The sequence below is a fragment of the Pelmatolapia mariae genome, linkage group LG1, assembly GCF_036321145.2.
Source record: "Pelmatolapia mariae isolate MD_Pm_ZW linkage group LG1, Pm_UMD_F_2, whole genome shotgun sequence".
Classification (NCBI taxonomy): Eukaryota; Metazoa; Chordata; class Actinopteri; order Cichliformes; family Cichlidae; genus Pelmatolapia; species Pelmatolapia mariae.
Window position 1 is genome coordinate 5,428,336 of NC_086227.1, and position 19,714 is coordinate 5,448,049.

General features: G+C 37.2%; 1 protein-coding gene across 1 annotated transcript; it reads left to right on the forward strand.

Annotated features, from left to right (window-relative positions):
- The first annotated feature begins 207 nt into the window (after nucleotides 1-207).
- mtch2 (mitochondrial carrier homolog 2) lies at nucleotides 208-19,510 on the forward strand. The gene is made up of 13 exons (XM_063470579.1): nucleotides 208-333; nucleotides 2,449-2,533; nucleotides 2,674-2,780; nucleotides 3,037-3,063; nucleotides 8,063-8,119; nucleotides 9,575-9,632; nucleotides 9,740-9,791; nucleotides 9,872-9,931; nucleotides 15,288-15,381; nucleotides 15,642-15,689; nucleotides 15,768-15,835; nucleotides 15,912-15,987; nucleotides 18,798-19,510. Exons 1-13 carry the CDS (start codon nucleotides 247-249, stop codon nucleotides 18,882-18,884), a joined length of 906 nt encoding a protein of 301 aa, XP_063326649.1. The 5' UTR covers nucleotides 208-246; the 3' UTR covers nucleotides 18,885-19,510.
- Nucleotides 19,511-19,714: the final 204 nt, after the last annotated feature.

A 19,714-nucleotide genomic window follows, 5' to 3' on the forward strand; every position in this document is an offset into this window, starting at 1 on the left:
TTCTCTCATCGTTACCAGCCAATTTTACACACGTCTATAGAATTTCACTAATCTTTCATTGCAGACGCAACGTCCCTGGCCTGCAACACTGGGCTGCCTCAGACTTGAACATTGTCTCAAAACGAAGGACAACGTTGTCATATCTCTTATAAACATTAGATGGCAGTATTGTTTTCCACGGACGTTATCTGCTCTCAGAAGCAAAAAGAAATAGGAGAACTTCCTGTCTCTATCGTCTCTCCAAAAATGGCGGATGTTTGTGGTCAAGTGTTATTGGGATCAGGGCTTACTGTGCTCTCCCATCCTTTGATGTACATTAAAGTCCTGATCCAGGTAAGAGGGTGAGAGTTTGGACAGATTCTGTTACGTTTCCTTCCAGGGTCTGATTCAGACACTCTTTAGTTATCTTTGTAAATACTGTAACTCTCGCTAGTATCTCTCTAGAAGAGGAAATTGTCATTCATTTTCACAGCGTATTGCCTCGTTTACCAGTAAATTAATAGGTTAGTAGCACACACAGAGACCTTTAATAAGTCTTGATAGCTATTTATTTGAGAATATAGCAGGAACTCTCCCAGTAATAGGATCAGCCACATTGTTGTCCCGTCTGTTGTCCCTGTGACCTTCTGTTTCCTCATTGCTGTGCAATAGGCGGAATCCGTGTGTTAATCGTGATCGAAAGTTAATAATTAACTGCAATGTTACCCTGCTTCATTTATATTCTGTGCGCAGATTGTTTTTGTTCAATCTATGTTCTAGAGACATAATTCTCCATAGTTCATACATGGCTTATTTTCTAAGAAAGCCAGCGGCGTTAAGTTGCCATTTGTTGAACTGCTAGAGATAACCGCCAGTTAGCTGTCAGCTGATTAGCTCTAACGCCACTTTCTGTAGTGTTTTAGACAGATGTCTGCAACACACAGTGTATATTCATAAGTTTGTCAGTGGGAGAAATGTATACTGTTTGCTTCTCAGTTACGAATACTGGTAGCTCGATGCCTTTAGCTCTTGAAAAACATGAAAATTACTAACACACAGGAGCACGAGCACACCAGTAGAGCATCGGGGACTTGTATCAATTAACGTTTGCTTAATTACAACCAAAAATAGCTTACAGTTCAGGTTGATCTTAATGACAGAATAAGTCATACGGAGTGATAGTTTTACTAGGTGCTAACAGTTCTCTGCCTTGTGTATACCGTGTCCATATTTGTAGCAGTCGGCTAATCATCAATTGTGCATCAACTGTGTGGGTTAAATATATGAATGCAGCACAGTGTACAAACTGGTGCCCTGTCAAACTTATGTGATCTCTGGAAACATAGTTTTGTAAAAGAAAAATAACCAAATAAGTGAATGCTAAGTACTAAAATCAAAAGTCAACATCATCATTAAAAAAAAAAAAAAAGATTTGTCTGTCTGTATCTTCTTGCTATATAGCATGTGAGGTGTTCTGTCTCACTCTCCATGGTCTATCTCTCCACAGCACCATTCAGTACTGGACACAGTCCTTCCTGGCTCTGTGCAAATAATCTAAGTCTATATGTATTGGAAAAAGGCACTAGAGCAGATATCAAGCTCAGGGCTGTGCGATATGACCAAAATCTCATATCACGATCTAAGACATTTATGATCCCGTCAACGATATAGATCACAAAAATTTAACATTTTTCTGTAAATTCTGTGAATCTCGGGCAACTCGACTTGCTTTTAGTGTTTCCAGCTGGGCCTCGTGTACCTATAGCCGAGTGTTTTAACCAATGCAAACTATACATTTTTAGACATAGGTTGTAGCGGCGGCCGTTACAACCCATGTCTATTACACGGCATGCTGTGGGGAAAAGCTTGTTCTAACGTTTGAGTCTAAGGTTTATCTTTTAGCACCTGACGGCTCTTTTTTGCTTCTCATATGTAAGCTCTGCATACTCATTCACATGATTCAGTTTATTTTGAAAAGTCTCAACAGGCTCTTAAGCTTTATTGTGAAAGGTTTACGTGGAAAACAAACAAGCGGACAGCAGAGTCACGCGATGGTTTTTACCATAATTGTTGCTAACGACAACACGTAAAAACAGGCGCTTGTCCGTCCGTAGTGTGGTTATATTAAACATAAGAGAAAGAGAGAACTTTAGGAAATTCATATAGCCACTACAGTGACCATCAAAACGATGAAAAAATATTGCTGTAAACAGTTTATTTTGCTACACCACGAAACAAACGATAGCGTGATAGGAAACGATAGACGTTTTTTATATCGTCATCCGATATATATCGTTATATCGAACAGCCTGTACATGGTAGCTCAAGCTGTACATGATATTCTGCAGATAAAAACTTCTCTTGCAGCATTTTTGGTGTTTTGCTGTATTTCTCTAGGCAACATAAAGACAATACTTGCCCCCTCTTATGGTACCCTCTCATTGTTTTTGGTTTTGTGTGTGTTATCAGGTAGGACATGAGCCGCTCCCTCCCACCCTGGGTAGGAATTTATTTGGAAGACAAGTCTACCAGCTACCTGGACTGTTTGCTTATGGTAAGTTTGATTCTTGATATTTTTCTAAATGGAGTTGGTAATATCAGTGTTACAGTGCTTTGAACGATTGTATTTGGATATTTAACCTTGTAGTTTTACCACTATTTACAATGTATCCTGCTCTGGACTAAATGTTTCAGCAAAACACATCATTAGGATTGATGGAAGAGCTGGTCTTTTCAAAGGACTTGGTCCGAGGCTTTGTGCAGGCACCATTGGCACAGTCGTACACAGCAAAGTTGTACAGGTAAGCTGAATAGATAGGTTTGCCACAGAAAGATGTGATCAAACAACCAGTTTATGTTTAGTCTTTTCTTAGAATTTTTTTTAGGTGGTCATTTATTTCAGTCATTTGTGATGCATACTAATGGCCTTCATAAATGAGCTATGTGCTAGGACTAACAATGGCATTTACTTTGAACTCCGTTTCTTGCCATCCGTGTTGTAAGTGTAACCCAAAAACTGTTCATTCTGGTAGCTTGATAACCTCTATCCTCTTCCAGAAATGTCAAGAACAAGGCACCCCACAGGTAAGTTTTTTTTTCTAATCCTATTTGTAGTCACAGTATGATAAGTTCAAAATGTTCACTGACTCCCCATAAAATGCAACAGTTTGGCCCCTGTCCCCTTCAAGATCATTTTCCTGTGCAGCAATGCACCACTTCCTGCATTTTTTTATTAAAATCTGTTGTTCTTTCACTTCTGAAAACTTTAACAGGCAATGTGCACTGTATTGCCTGGATCACTTATAGTAGAGCATCTAATACTGTTTTGTAACAGGTATTCTTAAGTGTGCGAGTAAGGATCAGGTTATTTTTGAAAATAAATGTGGTAGAAAAATTTGTAAAATAAAGTAAATTTATTTTAGTAATTGAATAATCTATAGATTATTCCATTGATTAATCGAGTAATCAGATAAGAAATACTTTTGCCTTATTAATGAGCAATCTGTCAAAAAGACACTACTAAACAAAAACTAAACCCTTTGATTGCATTTACATGTCATATGGTTTTGTTGTTGTTGTTTTTTGAAAGAAAGCGTTTTCACAAATGCAAAAATATATAAATAATCGATATAAATAATAATAATAAAGTAAAGTCAAATAAAATAAGATATATACGCAATCTAAACTAAAGCATAAAATATTTACCTTAACTCTGTCATTTTGGAAGGCTTTCTAACATTAATAAGAGGCAAGTTTTTATATTGCTGAAAACAGGCCTTATGATGGTGCAGACATTAATTAATATTAATAATAACTAAGTGTCCAACCTAACAACAAGCAGGTCAGTGGTTCAGAGTTTACTGGCCGATACACATTGGCTTGTGAAAAAAGCTTTTATTTTTATATTTTTAAATATGAATGTAATTTAATTAATGCACTATTAAATATAATTTCACTTTCAATCTAAAAAATGTTACAAAAGCCTTAGAAATTAATATACTGTGTTACACCCCATGGTTCACCTCTGTTTACTGCAAGTATCGTTTCCATGTAAAAATAGGACAGTTGCCATCAGCCTTCAGCAAGCTGTATCATTTAACCAGTTTGTTTAAATTTTTATTTCTTAAAAGTTTGCTGTCTGTACGAAGGGCAGGTAAAGAGCAGAAAAAAAAAACAGAAAAAAAAAAAGACTGGCCCATATAGCAGACTGGAAACTGGAAGCATTACATTGTAACTGGTCGTTTCTGCCAGGCTTCTGGCTCTTTTTCAAAGTCTTAATTACATATTACTAGTCACTTGATCAAAAGTTTGTCATATAGATACAGTTCGTCTTGCAATCGGAAAGTTGCCGGTTCGAGCCCCAGCTCGGACAGTCTCGGTCGTTGTGTCCTTGGGCAAGATACTTCACCTACTGCCTACTGGTGATGGCCAGAGGGGCCGATGGCGCGATGTGGCAGCCTCGCTTCTGTCAGTCTGCTCCAGGGCAGCTGTGGCTACAACAGTAGCTTGCCTCCACCAGCGTGTGAATGTGAGAGTGAATGAATAGTGGAATTGTAAAGCGCTTTGAGGGTCTCGAAAAGCGCTATATAAATGCAATCCATTATTATTATTATTATTATTATTAAATATTTGTAACTATTAAATATGGTTAACGTAAGTTCAACGTGACATGGAACAAATGTAAATGGAGAAAGTAATGTCACATTCACATGGGGATGATACATACATAACATGTAGGGAAATTAACACAACAGTTATGCAATAAAAGATCAAGGTCAAAATGGGATACAAGTTTAACCAATATCAAGGCTTTTGGAAAAAGCCTTGATATTGTATGTACAAACTGAATGCCATCTTAGAACAGGTGTCTACAGTTCTGAGAAGTGATTGACTCAATGCCAGCTCATGGCAGTGTTTGACTGTCCAAGAATGCAAGATAACCACCCTGAAGAGCACCTAACCACTGCATTAGCCAGAACGCCAAGAGTGGCATACCACTGCTCACTTTTAGATCTTGATGCTGTTGGGACTTTCTCTCTGAAATGGCCCTCAGTCTTCCTCCAATATTCTGCTTTTGCCTCTGATATCTTTCTTGATATCTTTTTTTAGGTTGGATTTGGCACAGGGGTGGCTGTAGCTCAAGTAGCTCAGTTGGTAGAGCAGGTCACCTACTAATTTGAAGGTTGGTGGTTCGATCCCTGTGTGCTCCAGTCTGCATGCCAAATGTCAGTGGGCAAGATACTAACCTCAAGTTGCTCTCTGATGCATCCAATGGAGTATGAATGTTAGATAGAAAGCACTTACGTAAGAAGAGCCTCCATCTGCCTCCTTTGTCCATAGTTATTCTGTACAGTTCTGGATGTAAAACAGGGCAGTAGATGTGTAGGCTTCTATGTCCTACAAGGCACCATGGGAGACGAGACTACAGCCGACCACCTCCACTAAGTGATGGAATTGATCAGTGGGGGCCAGAGAGAAACAATTCAATCCAGTTGGGTTTTTGAAGAAGCACAAATAAACTATGGATATGGACATCCCATATACTCCTTACTAGGAGTATATGGGAGTATATGGGATGTCCATATCCATACTCCTTACTAGGAGTATATGGGATGTCCATATCCATACTCCTTACTAGGAGTATATGGGATGTGCATATCTAGTTCATTTATGTCCCCAAAGATGCACAGCTTGGGTGAGGTTGGAATACAGCAACTAAACTATGTAGATAAGTCTTCACATATCCTTTCCAAGAACCTCCGAACAGGCATATAGGCATGCATATACACTACCAGTCAAAAGTTTGGACACACCTCCTCATTTAATGGTTTTTCTTTATTTTTTTCTTTATTTTTACTACTTTCTAAATAGATAAATACTGAAGACATCAAATCTATGAAGCAAGATATATGGAACTGTATAGCTAGGAAAAATTGATAAATCACTAAATGTTTCTTGTTTTTTTTTTTATTTTTTTATACTTTCCCGATCAAAAGTTTGACCACTTGATGGTGCCTACAATATTTTTCATGGTTGGATCTTAAAAAGGTTTCAAGTAGAGCTTCAACATGCAACAAGAAGAAATGGGAGTAAGACAAAACAATTTTTTGAGCATGCAATTTATTGACAACAGCACTTAAACTGAAACAGGCTGTTTTACAGCTGATCAAAAGTTTAGGTCCACATGCCTTTAAAAGGCCAAATCTAAGCAAAAAAATGGATTCATTGTCATTTTCTGTCAGGCAGTCACACTGTCATAACGTTCTGATGGCAAAGGCAAAAAAAAATGTTCCTTTTTTTGAATGAGATCAGGTTGCTGAACTGCATAAGCAGGGTCTCTCGCAGCATGCCATCGCTGCTGAGGTCAAGTCAAGTGGAAGGTCGAACTCGGAGTATTGATTTGTAAGTAATTAAAATTGAAAAAAGGGGGTAGGAACAGGAAAAGTATAAACTTCATCCTACTCCTTTTCGAACACACACATTCTGTAGACATAGAAATATATATGAAAACTTGATGTTTTTTAAGTTTTTTTTCTTTTCTCTTTGTTATTTCAGTTATATTTGCATGTTCAAAATAAAATTCTGTCTATTAGAAAAACAAGCAAAACAAATATACAATAAAACATTTGAGGGGAGAGCAAAGTCGCTGCATTGATGTGTGGTGCCATCTTTCAACAAATGCTGCAATGAATTGAATAACTCAAGTAACTTGATTATTTAAAAAAATCCTTGTTGAAAATTCTTTGTCTCGATACTTTGTTTATGACCCTTTCGTATTCAGTTATCACCATGTAAACGTGAGCAATCCACCCACATTTCTGACGAAAAATAGACCTGCCATAGAATCGTATTTAGGAATATAAAGTATAACAACATTAAGCCCATGCAGACCCCAGTTTTTAAACAAAGACTGATAACACACCAGCAGAAGTGACAGTGATGCTGTCATAGTTTAACATACAGTCTGCCCACACACACACATACACACTGCGAAGAGTCGTTATTCGCAAAAGAAAGAACATAACTCCCAGCCAGTGATGCCTACAAGAAGCAGAGGTGAATCTAAAGGGGGGTATGAGGTGTGCTAGACTGTATTTATTTTTAAGGCTTTTGTAACATTTTTCAGATATAAAGTGAAATAACATTGTATGATATTAATAAAATTGTGTTAATATTCAAAAATATACACATTGGTATTTTCAGCATACCAATATAAAAATGTACCTGGGCCAGTAAAACTCTTAACCTGTTAGTTTGGAACCTTAATTATTAATTATTATTATTAATAATAAAACTGCACTTTAGGAATCACAAAATGTTGCATCAAAGCCAAGGCAAGCTTCAGAATGTGGATAGGCTTGCTTTTCATTATTGCAGCCACCCTGTACTCCTTTAAAGGCTCGCAGGCGCATAACTGACTCATTTACACTTAAACAAGCAAAGATGCTTTAAAAAAGCACATACGCATGAACAAACACCAAACGTACCTCAATCAGGAGATGCAATACTGTTAGAACTCTTTTGCATGCTACTAATGTAAGAGACCCCCCGCCCTAGTTAAACAGTAAAGGGTCTATTAAAGGGAGTGAAGGGAATATTATTTATTACCTCTGTTTAAGTTACATGCACACCTTATTTTATTTGACATTACTGTACTTGAGATTTTTTTTTTTTTTGTGCACATAGGAAAGTGTTTTCTTCAAAAACGTTAATTTTATTATGACATGTAAATTCAGTGACTGGGTTTAGGGTTTGTTTTGTTTATTTTGCCAGATTTTGTATGCAGTTTCTAAAATGGAAACCAACGCACAGTTCATTTTTCAAAGACCTGTGGGGGTTTTTTTTGTTTTTGTTTTTTCGTTTTTGGAGTAATCGATTAAATACACTATTACTAAAATAATCTCTAGATGCAGCCCTACTTTTAACATGCTGGCCTTGGCCCACACTGACCCCACTTAACAAATGAATTGTGCGTTGCTCCTCTTCGCTCTCCTCAGGCCATCTGTACACTATTTCTTAATAAGAGTATATAGTGGCAAAATAATTTTCACAATGGTGATGCTGAGGTTTCTCTGATTTTCAGATACTGGGTGGGCAGCAGAAGGATAAAGAGAGCTCTCTACAGCAGGTTGTTAATGAGGTATGACATATGCAATCCCAATGCTAAATCAGAACACTACAGATTGGTAGTTTTTAGCCACATTTGAATTCAGTCAAGTCTGGTCTAAGCACTTTACCTAATAAGGGCAAAAAAATGCTGTTATTAAGGAAAAAGTGATAAAGTAAGTATTTTAGTAATACTTTAAGAAACTGAGCATACAGTTAATCAACACAGTATAATGTAAGACTGGTTATATTTAATTAATAAGCGTAAAGAACACTTCATTTGGCTAAAAGCAGAAGAACTAGGAGAGGCAGGAGCCCAAGGTGAAATTATCAATAGTGAAAAACAGACACGTGTATTTAACTCACAGCAGCTGCAGTTACAGTGTGCACATAAAAGCTTGCACGTACAATTTGTCTTAGTCAGGTGTGTTAATGAATGTCTGATACAGACTGATCATTGTGGCCCTGCATGTGCTTTGTCAGTTTGGCCTAACCGCAGTGGAAAATGTCTGTAGTGATGGATGTGGGAACAAAGCTCAGGTTTCAAAGATGTTGACAAATTCTCATCAAACTCGTGGGTTGCCTCAGCATCCTTTTAACTGGAACTGTGGCATCTCCATTCTTCAGTGGAGGCTTGTTTTGAAAAATACAGTATTTTATTTACAGCTCAAATACAGCTTAGGCAATAACAATGTTAATTATACATAGAATGGACACAATTTCAGTGTAAAACAGTTGAAGTTGCTTGCCATTTTGAACACACTAAATGCTGCAAGTCTTATGTTATGACTTTTTTTTTCTACTTTAGCTGTTAGCCTGAATTTTTGCCTGGTAATTCTGACACTAGAGTTAGCTTGCTAACTCTTTCATACTCACCACTGAGCAGAATGAAGTTCTGAAGAATACCCAATGCATCAGAATCAATTCCAACAAATATGCTTAGGTGTCACAACATTGTACAAATGTGAACACAGTGGCACATGTTGCAAGTCGCATGATCAAGGTCAAGTACAATATTAGCCTGAGCTCACTGCTGATTGGTTAAGTTACATGAAACCAGATCACCTGATTCGTCCATATTTGTTTCAAACGATGTGTCGATTATTTACATGAGAAAATATTTTTAAAAAATTATTTCTGCTTTCCTTTTCTAGCTGGGCCCACAATAACAAAGTTATACTTTTGAATAATGATTCAAAGCTGTATCATTACAATTGTACTTTGAAGCTAAATTGTATTATATTTGAAAACAAAGGCTTTAGACTAAACTGAAAATATAGGTTTCACATAATACAGTTAACATAATACAGTTAAGTTGCAATTGAGTACAGATGATATTACATGGGGATATACTCAGTTTTGTTGGAAACTGTAAGTAATGATAATAACAAGCTGCACTTAAAGTAGTATTGTTATAGTGCTGTTGATGCATTAATAGTACAATTTATAAATACTTCAACTTTAGTGACTTGTTCTGTGTTTTCAACAGACAACCAGGGAGATGATTGCCCGCTCCTGTGCCACCATCGTCACACATCCCTTCCATGGTACATCATGACTTCGTTCAGAGCTATCATATTTTTAAATGATTCACCACAATATAATGCATGTCATACCTTTAGGATGAAAATATTTTTCTTGACTTGTTTTTCAGTGATCACTTTGCGATGTATGGTGCAGTTCATTGGAAGAGAAACCAAATATAGGTAATTTTAGTATTTTAGTTGTGATACTAAATGAGAAGAGCCATGACATTTAGTAAGATTTTACAAAATTCTCTTCTCAGTGGGGTGTTTGATTCCATCATCACAGTCTACAGAGAAGAAGGCATTCTGGGCTTCTTTGCGTAAGTTTGACACTATTTGTCTTTAGGACAACAGATACTTCTGTTGGACATTAAGTGGATGACTTGGGCAATAAGAGAAAAAGATTATTGCAAAAGTAGAAACTAAAGAAGCTTCCTTCAGTGTATCATCAAAGAGGGAGTTGCTGAAACTGTTTTATTAGTAGTAATTTAGTAATATTATTATCTTCTTTTTTTTTTTATAACAATAACAGAAAAATCTAAATCATTGTCTTGCTGGCAATAAATTGTTATTTTTGGTAGTAAAATGTTTGTGACAGGATTAGAGCTGGGCTATATCATACCGTTCACGGTAATACCGGTGTAATTTTGGGCAACGATAGGAAAATGAAATATTGCGATAGAATATGGGTAAAACGCGCATGCACAGTGCCTATGTTTACATACGCACATGGCGGCGACGCAGAACGAGAAGAGCAAAAGCAGATCGTTAAATGAAACGGATGAACCAGAATTGGTTTGTAAAAATGCTGCAACTTCAGTGGTGTGGAACTGGTTTAGCTTTCGTCCGTCAGATACACAACAAAGCACTATTTTTGGTAGAGCATGCTAGCGGGCCGTCGTTATTACCGTGTTGTTTGGAAAATACAGCACACTTAAAATCAATCCTTTGATTTTTCTGAAAATCGACAGTGCCCCTTATAATCCCGTGTGCCTTATGTATGAATTCTGGTTGTGTTTACTGACCTCGAAACGATGTTATGTGGTACACGGCGCTCGAAAATCTGTCAAATGTTTTAGTACGACTTTGCTAAGCTACGAACCCACACCGCTTGATGGATTGTCGGAGCATTACGGCTATCGTAGGCAGGAGCCTCGCGGAGTGATACGTACTGTGCTTCAACATAATATTACCGTATTGTGTGTGTATAACCTCTTTCTAAGTTTTTTCGATATTATACATGGTTATGCTGAGGATATGTCGGCCAATTTCCACTGGAAATGCCTTTTGGTTAAACTGTCAGCCAGGAATTTGTACTGTTACATTTTTATATAACTTTAATGCACATAAAAAACAGCTGCTTGTTTAAGTGAAAATACATTGATGGGGTTCTTTTTGCACTAATAAAGTTGTGGAGTTGTAAAGTAATTTGTCTAGTGTCAATTATATCGTCAGTTATATCGTTATCGCAAATTTTCAAATGTATATCGTGATAAATATTTTTGGTCATATCGCCCTGCTCTAGACAGGATTATATATATCTATATACATCTCTGTCTCTCTCAGACATGATTTGAGATGCCAGGGGGAAGTACTATGTGAATGGGTCCATAATTGGCACAGGGGGATGGCCCAAACATTTGGGCACAGTACCAAAATATTATGCTGTACATTGTTCTTTGTCCTGTAGATGATAATTTTCATTTCTTTTACACATTTGAGCAGTGTACATACCACCAATTAATGTATGACAAACTGAAAAGTTATATGTATTATAGTTTTTCAGGTTTTAGTCACAGTTCTTTTGTGGACCTCTATACACAGACAGAATTCCGCAATAACACAAATTGACTTTCATATACGTTGCTTTTTAAAATTTTGCTCTAGTCTGGAGTATTTTAGAATGTCTGAAAATGCAGTGAAAAGAGCATTTTACACATTAAGGCACCTGGCACATGCATGGATTGCTTAGATGGCAGTTAATAACAATTTTCCCTCCTCTTAGTAAATCCAGTAATAACTCACCCACAGTACTGTCAAGATACTGTAGTGTAGATGTAGACAGTTTTTAGGAACTTGTAGACGTGTGGACCTGGTTGAGTTGAAGGAGCAAACCACGCCAAGCTTACTTTAAATAACTAGAACCAAAAAGGTTGAGTTTGCGTGTCCTAAATAAAATAAAATTAGACAAAAATAGATGACATTGCTGTAGAAGGTGAGATTTTCAGTAGGTATGCACTCTTATGCACTCTTATGCCGGGCAAAAAATTAATATGTCAATAAACAATAATAATAATAAAAAAAACTAAAGTTGGCTTTGCAAGAAGTTGATGAGATACTACCAGGTAGACACTGTGGCTTTGTTTTATTGGTACAGACTGAAAATGACATATTTCAGATGTGAATCCCATTTTAAACAATTTTTGTCAAGTGAAATTGTGAAGTTAGTTGAATATTTTTGAATTATTATTATTATTATTATTATTTGGTAGTTGGGATGTGTTGAGTAGATCTGAAGTTCCACAATAATACTATTAATAATAACAGTGAAGTTTTGAGTGGAAAACTGATTTAGAAATTTGTCAGAGAGACAAGTCAGGAATCTTTGGGGTTCAGCCTAGCTGATTTAGTTTTTGGCCACATGTTGAGGAGTTATTCCTTTCAGATAAATCCTGTCCAGTCTGTGATAGACATGCTGAAAGCTTATGTAGTCCTTGACAGCTTTGTTAATCAGTATCCTGTAGTTTCACCTGTTGCCTCTTCGTGTGTCACTGTGTGCCTGGACAACCCCCGTGATGATGGGCTGTAGGGCTGTTCAATATAACAATATATATTGGGTCACGATATGAAAACGTCTATTGCTTCATATCACGCTATTGTTTGTTTCGTGGTGCTGCAAAATAAACCGTTTACAGCAATATTTTTTTCATCGTTTTGATGGTCACTGTAGTGGCTGTATTTATTTCTTAAAAGTTCTCTCTTTCTCTTGTATTTAAAATAACCACACTACGGATGGACAAGCGACAGTTTTTACACGTTGTCGTTAGCAACACATCCAGGGTGTGGCTCCGCCGTCCGCTTGTTTATTTTCCACGTAAACCTTTTCACAATAAAAATAAATGTGAAATAATGAAAATATACATTATTCTCAAACATCAAGTTTTAGAATATGCATCAAATTACTTCATGTTTTTATTTGAGGTAATTATAAATGGTGCTATAGTCACCATGTAGATGCAGGCACAGAGAATACCACCATGGCCAGTAAAAATGAGGCAGAACCAGGTGGCTCCAAACAGAAGGACCAGTCAAAACAAATTGAGGACCTTATTCCTAAACGAGGGGCTACCTCTGTAGCATGGACACATAGTTTGGTTATGAAATAATTTGCATAGTACAATTTTCTGGTCCGTCTGACATGGACCAGAAAACTCTTCTACCACCTACGCAAGAATCACGTGAAAGAGTATGGAGAGAGTTTATGGATGAAAAACAAAAAAGATCCACCAGGTGCTCAAAATAGACCTTTGTTTGCCTTCTAGTTGGTGTAAGGCACTACATTGAATCTTGCACCAAGTCTCAGGAGAACTTGGTTCACGGGCAATTCTCTCTCTTTTTTTTCTTTCTTCATTGATCATAATAAAAAAACAGAACCATTTGCATATTAATGTCTTGACATGAAAGATTTCTTTTGCCGTTTATTATACATTATGGTCAGACAATTGGCATTCAGACTTTAACCATACATTTATATAGTGGTTTATTCTATACACTTTAAAAGCAGCCTTTTTTTATTATATAATATTTTTTTAATCTGAAAAAATATTGTTCTCATAAATATACATAAAATTACTTGTATGTAATTGCATCTTCCAACAATTGTTGCATTGATGCACCTTGAGCCTCATTTCCTGAAGTCAGTGCTCCCAATATATGCTCAAAATATGCATTAAAATGGTTATTCATTCTTGATATTGTTGCAGTTACTTATTAGCAGATCATCAGCAGATTAGACATCTGACTCGAGTTGTCACAGTACTAGAACTTGAAATCCAAGTGAATCAAAACAGATACCCTGGAAAATACTCTGTCCCATATTTGATACAATATGAAATATTTCTTGTTATTTAAATGTGATCTTTACTGACTGCTTAAATTCTTCCTAAAGTGCTATGGACATTAACTACTTCATCTGTTTAGTAAGTGGAAGAGTTGTGTGACTTCCTGTTTGCAGCGGTGCTGTGTGAGGTTGTGTACCAGCTGGAGGAGTCAAAGGCAGCACTGGATAATGTTTGACAGGAGTATTTAGTTCAGTATTGATTTTTATTAAATGAATCTATCGATTAATCGGCTAAGAAGTATTTTTGTCTTATTTATGAGCGATAGTAAATGATCAAGCACAGGCCTTTCAAAGTGAATTTCTCATTGGTTTTCATTTTAGAAACTGCAATGTTTTTTGTTTCATCTGTAATCTGTTTCATTTGTCCAAAAAAAAACCTAAGTGTGCTCCTTTAAATGATAATGTGGTGGCTGCAATGAAGAGAAGCAAACATTAGTATTCTGAAGTTTGGCTTGTGCTTTGACGTAAAGTTATTGTGCTGCTGAAAACAAGATTTTATGATTAATTAATATTAACAATAATTCGGTGTCCGACCTAACAACCTTCAGGTCAGTGGCTCTGAGTTTACTGGCCCATGTACATGTTTATTGGCTTGTGAAAGACGCTTTAATTTTAGATATTTTTAAATATTAACACAATTTATTTGAGAAAGCATTTAATATCATTTCACTTCAACCTGAAAAATGTTATGAAGACCTACCACCCCTACTCGCTTCCATTTAAAATAGGAAGATTGGTGTCAGCCTTCAGAAAGTTGTACAATTTAAACATGGTATCAAACTAAGTTAACAGTTCATCTGCGTGTTTTTGTGCAACTTCTGGAGGCTGACAGTAGATTTTTTGCTGTGTAAAACAAACGGTGGTGAATGAAGCAGCTACAAATATTCTTTTTTTTTTTTTTATCATGTCAGAGTTTGCTGATCTGGACTCTCACCAGTTTTTCCCTAGAAAAGGTTTTCATGGTGATTACATAAACAACGCTGCTTTTTTGAACACGTGAAACACGTTCTCTTTCACTTTACCTGAGCTCTCTCTGTTCTTCGCAGTGTGTAAAACAGACTCCAGCTCTATGTTAAACTGTGCCAGCATCGTCATCATCACTGCTGCTGTTGTGGTATCAGTGTGTGTAGGCTTAATGTTGTCAGGCATTTTATTCACACGCTGCTAATAAATACGTTTGTATTGAATGTCTGTTTTTAGTTGTAAATGTGGCTGAAATGCTCGTGTTCGAGTTTCCATGGTAACAGTGGCGCTGCAGAGGGGTCCTTTAACGAAGCATCGAAGCAAATAATTTTTTGTAGTCGAATTATTCGAAATACTCAGTGAATTGTTGCAGCACTATATCTGAGTATCTCTTGTTTTTCTTCAGGCAAATGACAGTGAGTTAAACAAAAGAACTGGTTTAAGCTAACATTATTCCAGCCAGTGTTAGGCTTGAGTCTCCAAACAATCCCAGTGTCCTTCTAAAAAGCAGTTTGATTATAGTATCACTATTTTTTTTTTCTTTTATTCAAGGTGTGTGTGTCTTTATTTTTTTTGTATTTCCTTTTTCCTAGTGGTTTGATTCCTCGTCTGCTGGGTGATGTCCTTTCTCTGTGGATTTGTAACCTGCTGGCTCACCTCATCAATACATATGCCATTGATGACTCGGTATACCATGTCTTTCAGTTAGGGGGTTCTGTAATCTAAATACCTTTTTCCTAAATACCTGAAATTCAAGTTTGTGCATGCAAAAAAACAAAACAAAAACGCAACAACAATCTTTTGTTTGTTTGTTTGATTTTTTTTCATTGTATGTTTAGGTAAATACTTTTTTGTATAGTACTGACATAGATCTTGAGGGTTTTTGTCAAGCAGTCTTAAATTGAGGCTCTAACACAGACTAATAGTATGACTCTTCTTCTGAACAGATGAGTCACACAGGAGAAATCAAGAACTGCTCTCAGGCTATGACAGGGGTGAGTATAACAGACAGTATCAGTGCAGCAGTTTGTTTGTGGCTTTCAGTCTAATGCTATTCATCCTCTTTCTTGCAGTTCTTTGCCAGTATGCTCACCTATCCTTTTGTTTTGGTGTCAAACATAATGGCTGTCAATAACTGTGGGTAAGTTAGCTTGTTATTTTCTGCTGTCAAACTTGCTAAATGTTCAAGCAGACTCATATTATCACTTTCACATTAGGCTTGCTGGAGGCAAAACTCCCTATGCGTCAGTATATCCCACCTGGGTGGACTGCTGGAAGCATCTTAGCAGAGAGGTAAGTATATAACTAATCTATCTCCTTTCAAACATTTGCTCAGTAGTAACAATTCACAAAGATGGGTTGAACCAAACAGGCTGGCAACCTTCACAGCTGCTGTGCATACACCACTGTACTTTTCTGTGTCAACAAGGCACCGAAAGTTTGGTTCATCCTGATGGGCTTTGAGGTAAAGGTCATTTTGCAGTGTTACAATTTCAATTTCCACCTGTCCAGCATCCAAGCTGAACATTGCACTGAGCAATGCATGTTGTTTCCACGTTCATGAAAGGATTGGAAATGAACGACACACATGGCTTAAACTGATCAAGGTCCCAAAACCTGTTCTCAAAGTCTTGTCCAAGTCTGTTTCTGACTTAAGAGTACTTTTCTGCAACTTTGTCAAAAGTCTCAGATGCAGAAGCATTGTCTTTTCAGCACAATCTGCACAGAGAGAAAGTGGAGCACCTTTTTTCTCTGTAAATGCACAGAGAAAAATGTTCCTCTGGGCTTTAAATGCATTTAAAGCACTTATGTCAGCAACAGTCTTACCTTTGCCTTGCAGCTCTCAGTTCAAATGGTTCAGTTTCCCAGTAATGTCCTTTAAAAATGAAAGGTCAAGTGTCCACTCTGTGTCCCCCAGCATAAAGTTTGGGAACTCCGTGTCACCTTTTCAGTGAGGGATGAATCCTGTATGTTGGCTGATCATAGCAGGAGCCCTGTCGGTAGTCACTGATACCAGCTTTTCCAACGGTACCTTTTTCTCCGCGAAAAACTCCTTCACCGCGTTATAGATGTCAACTCCTCATAGACCTCATAGTTGTCTTTAGCAGCAGTAGTGTCAGAAGTTCTTCTTTTGTAGAGAAATCGTCAAATACAATCCAGATGAAGACCATCAGCTGCGCTGTGCTGCTGCTGTCCACAGACTCGTCACACTGGATGCTAAACCACCTGCACTTTGCCTGATCCCAGTCCAGCTGATCAACCAAGTTCCCAGACATAGCTGACACTCTTCTAACTATTGTAGTTGCCCCCAGTTGGACATTGGAGAGAATGGAGATTACATCAGTTCCATATTTCTCGTCTTTAAGCGCAGTTTTTGCAGTTATCATGATTGCGTCTTTGAAAACCTTCCCGTCTGAAAATGCCTTCTTTTTCTTAATCAAGAAATATGTAGCTCTAAATAAGGCTTCAGTTGCTTTTTGGGAGTTTTTCACCGTTCTCGTGAAAAAAGACTGCTGTTTGCTCAAACCTGCCTTTAACTCGTGGGCTTTTTCTGCTCATAGTATTGCTGCCCATTGGGTAGTTAGCATGGCAGCTTGTGTGACACGTTCAGAAATGTCTCTCCACATTGTGCCGCTTTGCCGTTGCCACAGCAGATGAGACACGCATGAATCTTTCACAGTAGTGAAAAACTCTTCCTCTAATCCACGGTGAAATTGATGTTTTCTTTCTTTCTTACTTCTTCTTTACACTTTTTCACTTATGTGTTTATACACCACCTGCATGTAATTATTACTAATTTCTGTCTCTCTTCCAAAACGTGTCTTTTGTCCTGTCTTCTTCCCCTCACCCCCAACCAGTCATAACAGATGGCCGCCACTCCCTGAGCCTGGTTCTGCCAGATGATATTTATATATGCATAAATATCTGAGTTCAGTTGAATTCAGTAGCACACTTCTTATTATTCTCTTGATGTTATTAAATGTGCCTATTCAACAATGCACTTACTGGAATGGACCATGGTGCAGTAGTTACCACTGTTGCCGCACAGCAAGAAGGTCCTGAGTTCGACTCCAGCATCTGACCAGGGCCTTTCTGTGCGGATTTGCACGGACGTCATTCAAACATTATACGGGTCACAAGAATTTGCACTTTTATTGACTAAAGCCATGTTTTGATATGTTTTATGGGATTTTTTCATAAGAGCAGTTTAAGTTTGATGAAAAATTAGATTTTTCATGGAATTTTCCCACCACTGCACGATCATGTGACCTGCTCTAAAAACAGAGTTTGGAAACTATGTCCCCCACCCAAACCTTTTGCCCTACATGTATAATATATACTTCAAAATGTAGCTGTCGTTGCCCTCTTTCATCCAGTGTAATTCTTCTTGAGCTGGGATTTATGGTTCTCTCACAAATCACCACCTGTATCAAAGCACAGCCTCTTCCCTGTCCCTCTCCTATATGCAACCATTTTGAAACTGCACCAAAATTTAGGCTAAAATTTTAAATTGGAGTGTCCTTACACTTTATCTCCCCACTAACATGCAGTCTTTAAATAAAACCTACATAACAGTTAAGGATTAAAAATAATTTTTTCTGCTCATTTGATGCCAGTTTCCTTCTCTGTATGTCACAGACACAGACAGACCCACACACACAACAGATATTTTGGAAATGTTCTCTTTTTCTATTTGAGACTCTTGAATTTAGTCATTTAAAACCCATAATTCCACTCTTCAAGTAATTTCAAGAATATAGGCTTTCAGATTTGTTTGTGGCTAAATTTTCTTTTGTCATTAGTCAACTTTTTTTAATGCACATTTTACTTCTACAACTACTTTCCAACTTTCCAAGAAAGGTGAGGAAAAATAACACCTTTGTTCTGCAGTACTACACACTGATTTGCAATCATGATGCCAGGGTAGTGAGTCAGTCACGTGACTGAAAACTATGGATTGTTTTATGACAACTGACCCAGCAGTATCACAGGCACACTCATAATTTCTTCAGAAATGTTCTTTTCTAGTTCTGTCTTTCGGTTATGCATTGGTCATGTGTAAACTGACTATTACTAACACTTCTTACCTCTTTTCATTACAGGGAAACATGAGCAGAGGCAACAGTTTATTTTTCCGAAAGCTTCCAGCAGGAAAGACATACGCAGTCGACCAGAAGAGATTTTTTTAAAGCTTCAGGAGAGCTGAAATGAACATAGTTGTGATAATAAAACTAAAATCCAATATTGCCTGATTTGGGAATTGGACAGTCAGCTTTTTGTATGCATTTGTTTACCCTGAGTTAGTTTTTTTTTTTTGTTTCTTCCTTAACAGCTTGCCAGCTTATGAACTGAACAGTTTTAGTTAACTGCAGAAAGATTGTTTAAATAAAATGACAAAAATATTAAAGGGTAGAGCTGTAAGACAGTGAGATGGTTTTAAAAACAAGAACTGCCTTTCTACTTCCAGATTTACAAAAACTAAAGCTGGCATAATGATTATGTAATTTTCTCCCTTCATGTTTTCTTTTTTGTTTTTTATGCATTTGGTAATGTCTAAGATTTGCCACGTTAATGATCATGTGGGATTTCTTTTCATCTGGTATTGTATTGATGTAATTATTCTGATGCTGACTTCTGAGAGCACGTGTAAAGATAATTGGGGGTGAAGGACAAGCGGTGGTGTTTCTGAAGTATATACAATGACAGATGTGGAGAGCGGTCTGGGTGGACTAGACACCTGAGGACTCTGAAAAATGAAACTACTTTAGCTCCTGATTGACCCAAATAAAAGGAAAAAAAATGTCTTTCCTGTAAAGGTTTTTTGGGAAGTATGTTATGTGAAGTGGTACAAGTGTACAGATGTTTCATTTTTAACATAGTGTGGCACTTATATGTGCAGAGCCATTGGCACATATAGTTGTGAGGCAGTTGGGAGGGGGGGCACTGATACCTTTGGTTGTTGAATGACGGTCAGAGTTTGTTCAGAATCTTAAATGTTCCTGCTGCTGCACTCTTCTGA

Bases quoted from the DNA above. Each gene is read 5' to 3' on its own strand.
- mtch2 (XM_063470579.1), top strand. From the start codon at position 247: ATGGCGGATGTTTGTGGTCAAGTGTTATTGGGATCAGGGCTTACTGTG. The intron at 334-2,448 runs GTAAGAGGGTGA...GTGTGTTATCAG, and splicing joins ACATTAAAGTCCTGATCCAG to GTAGGACATGAGCCGCTCCC. The intron at 15,382-15,641 runs GTATACCATGTC...TCTTCTGAACAG, and splicing joins CATATGCCATTGATGACTCG to ATGAGTCACACAGGAGAAAT.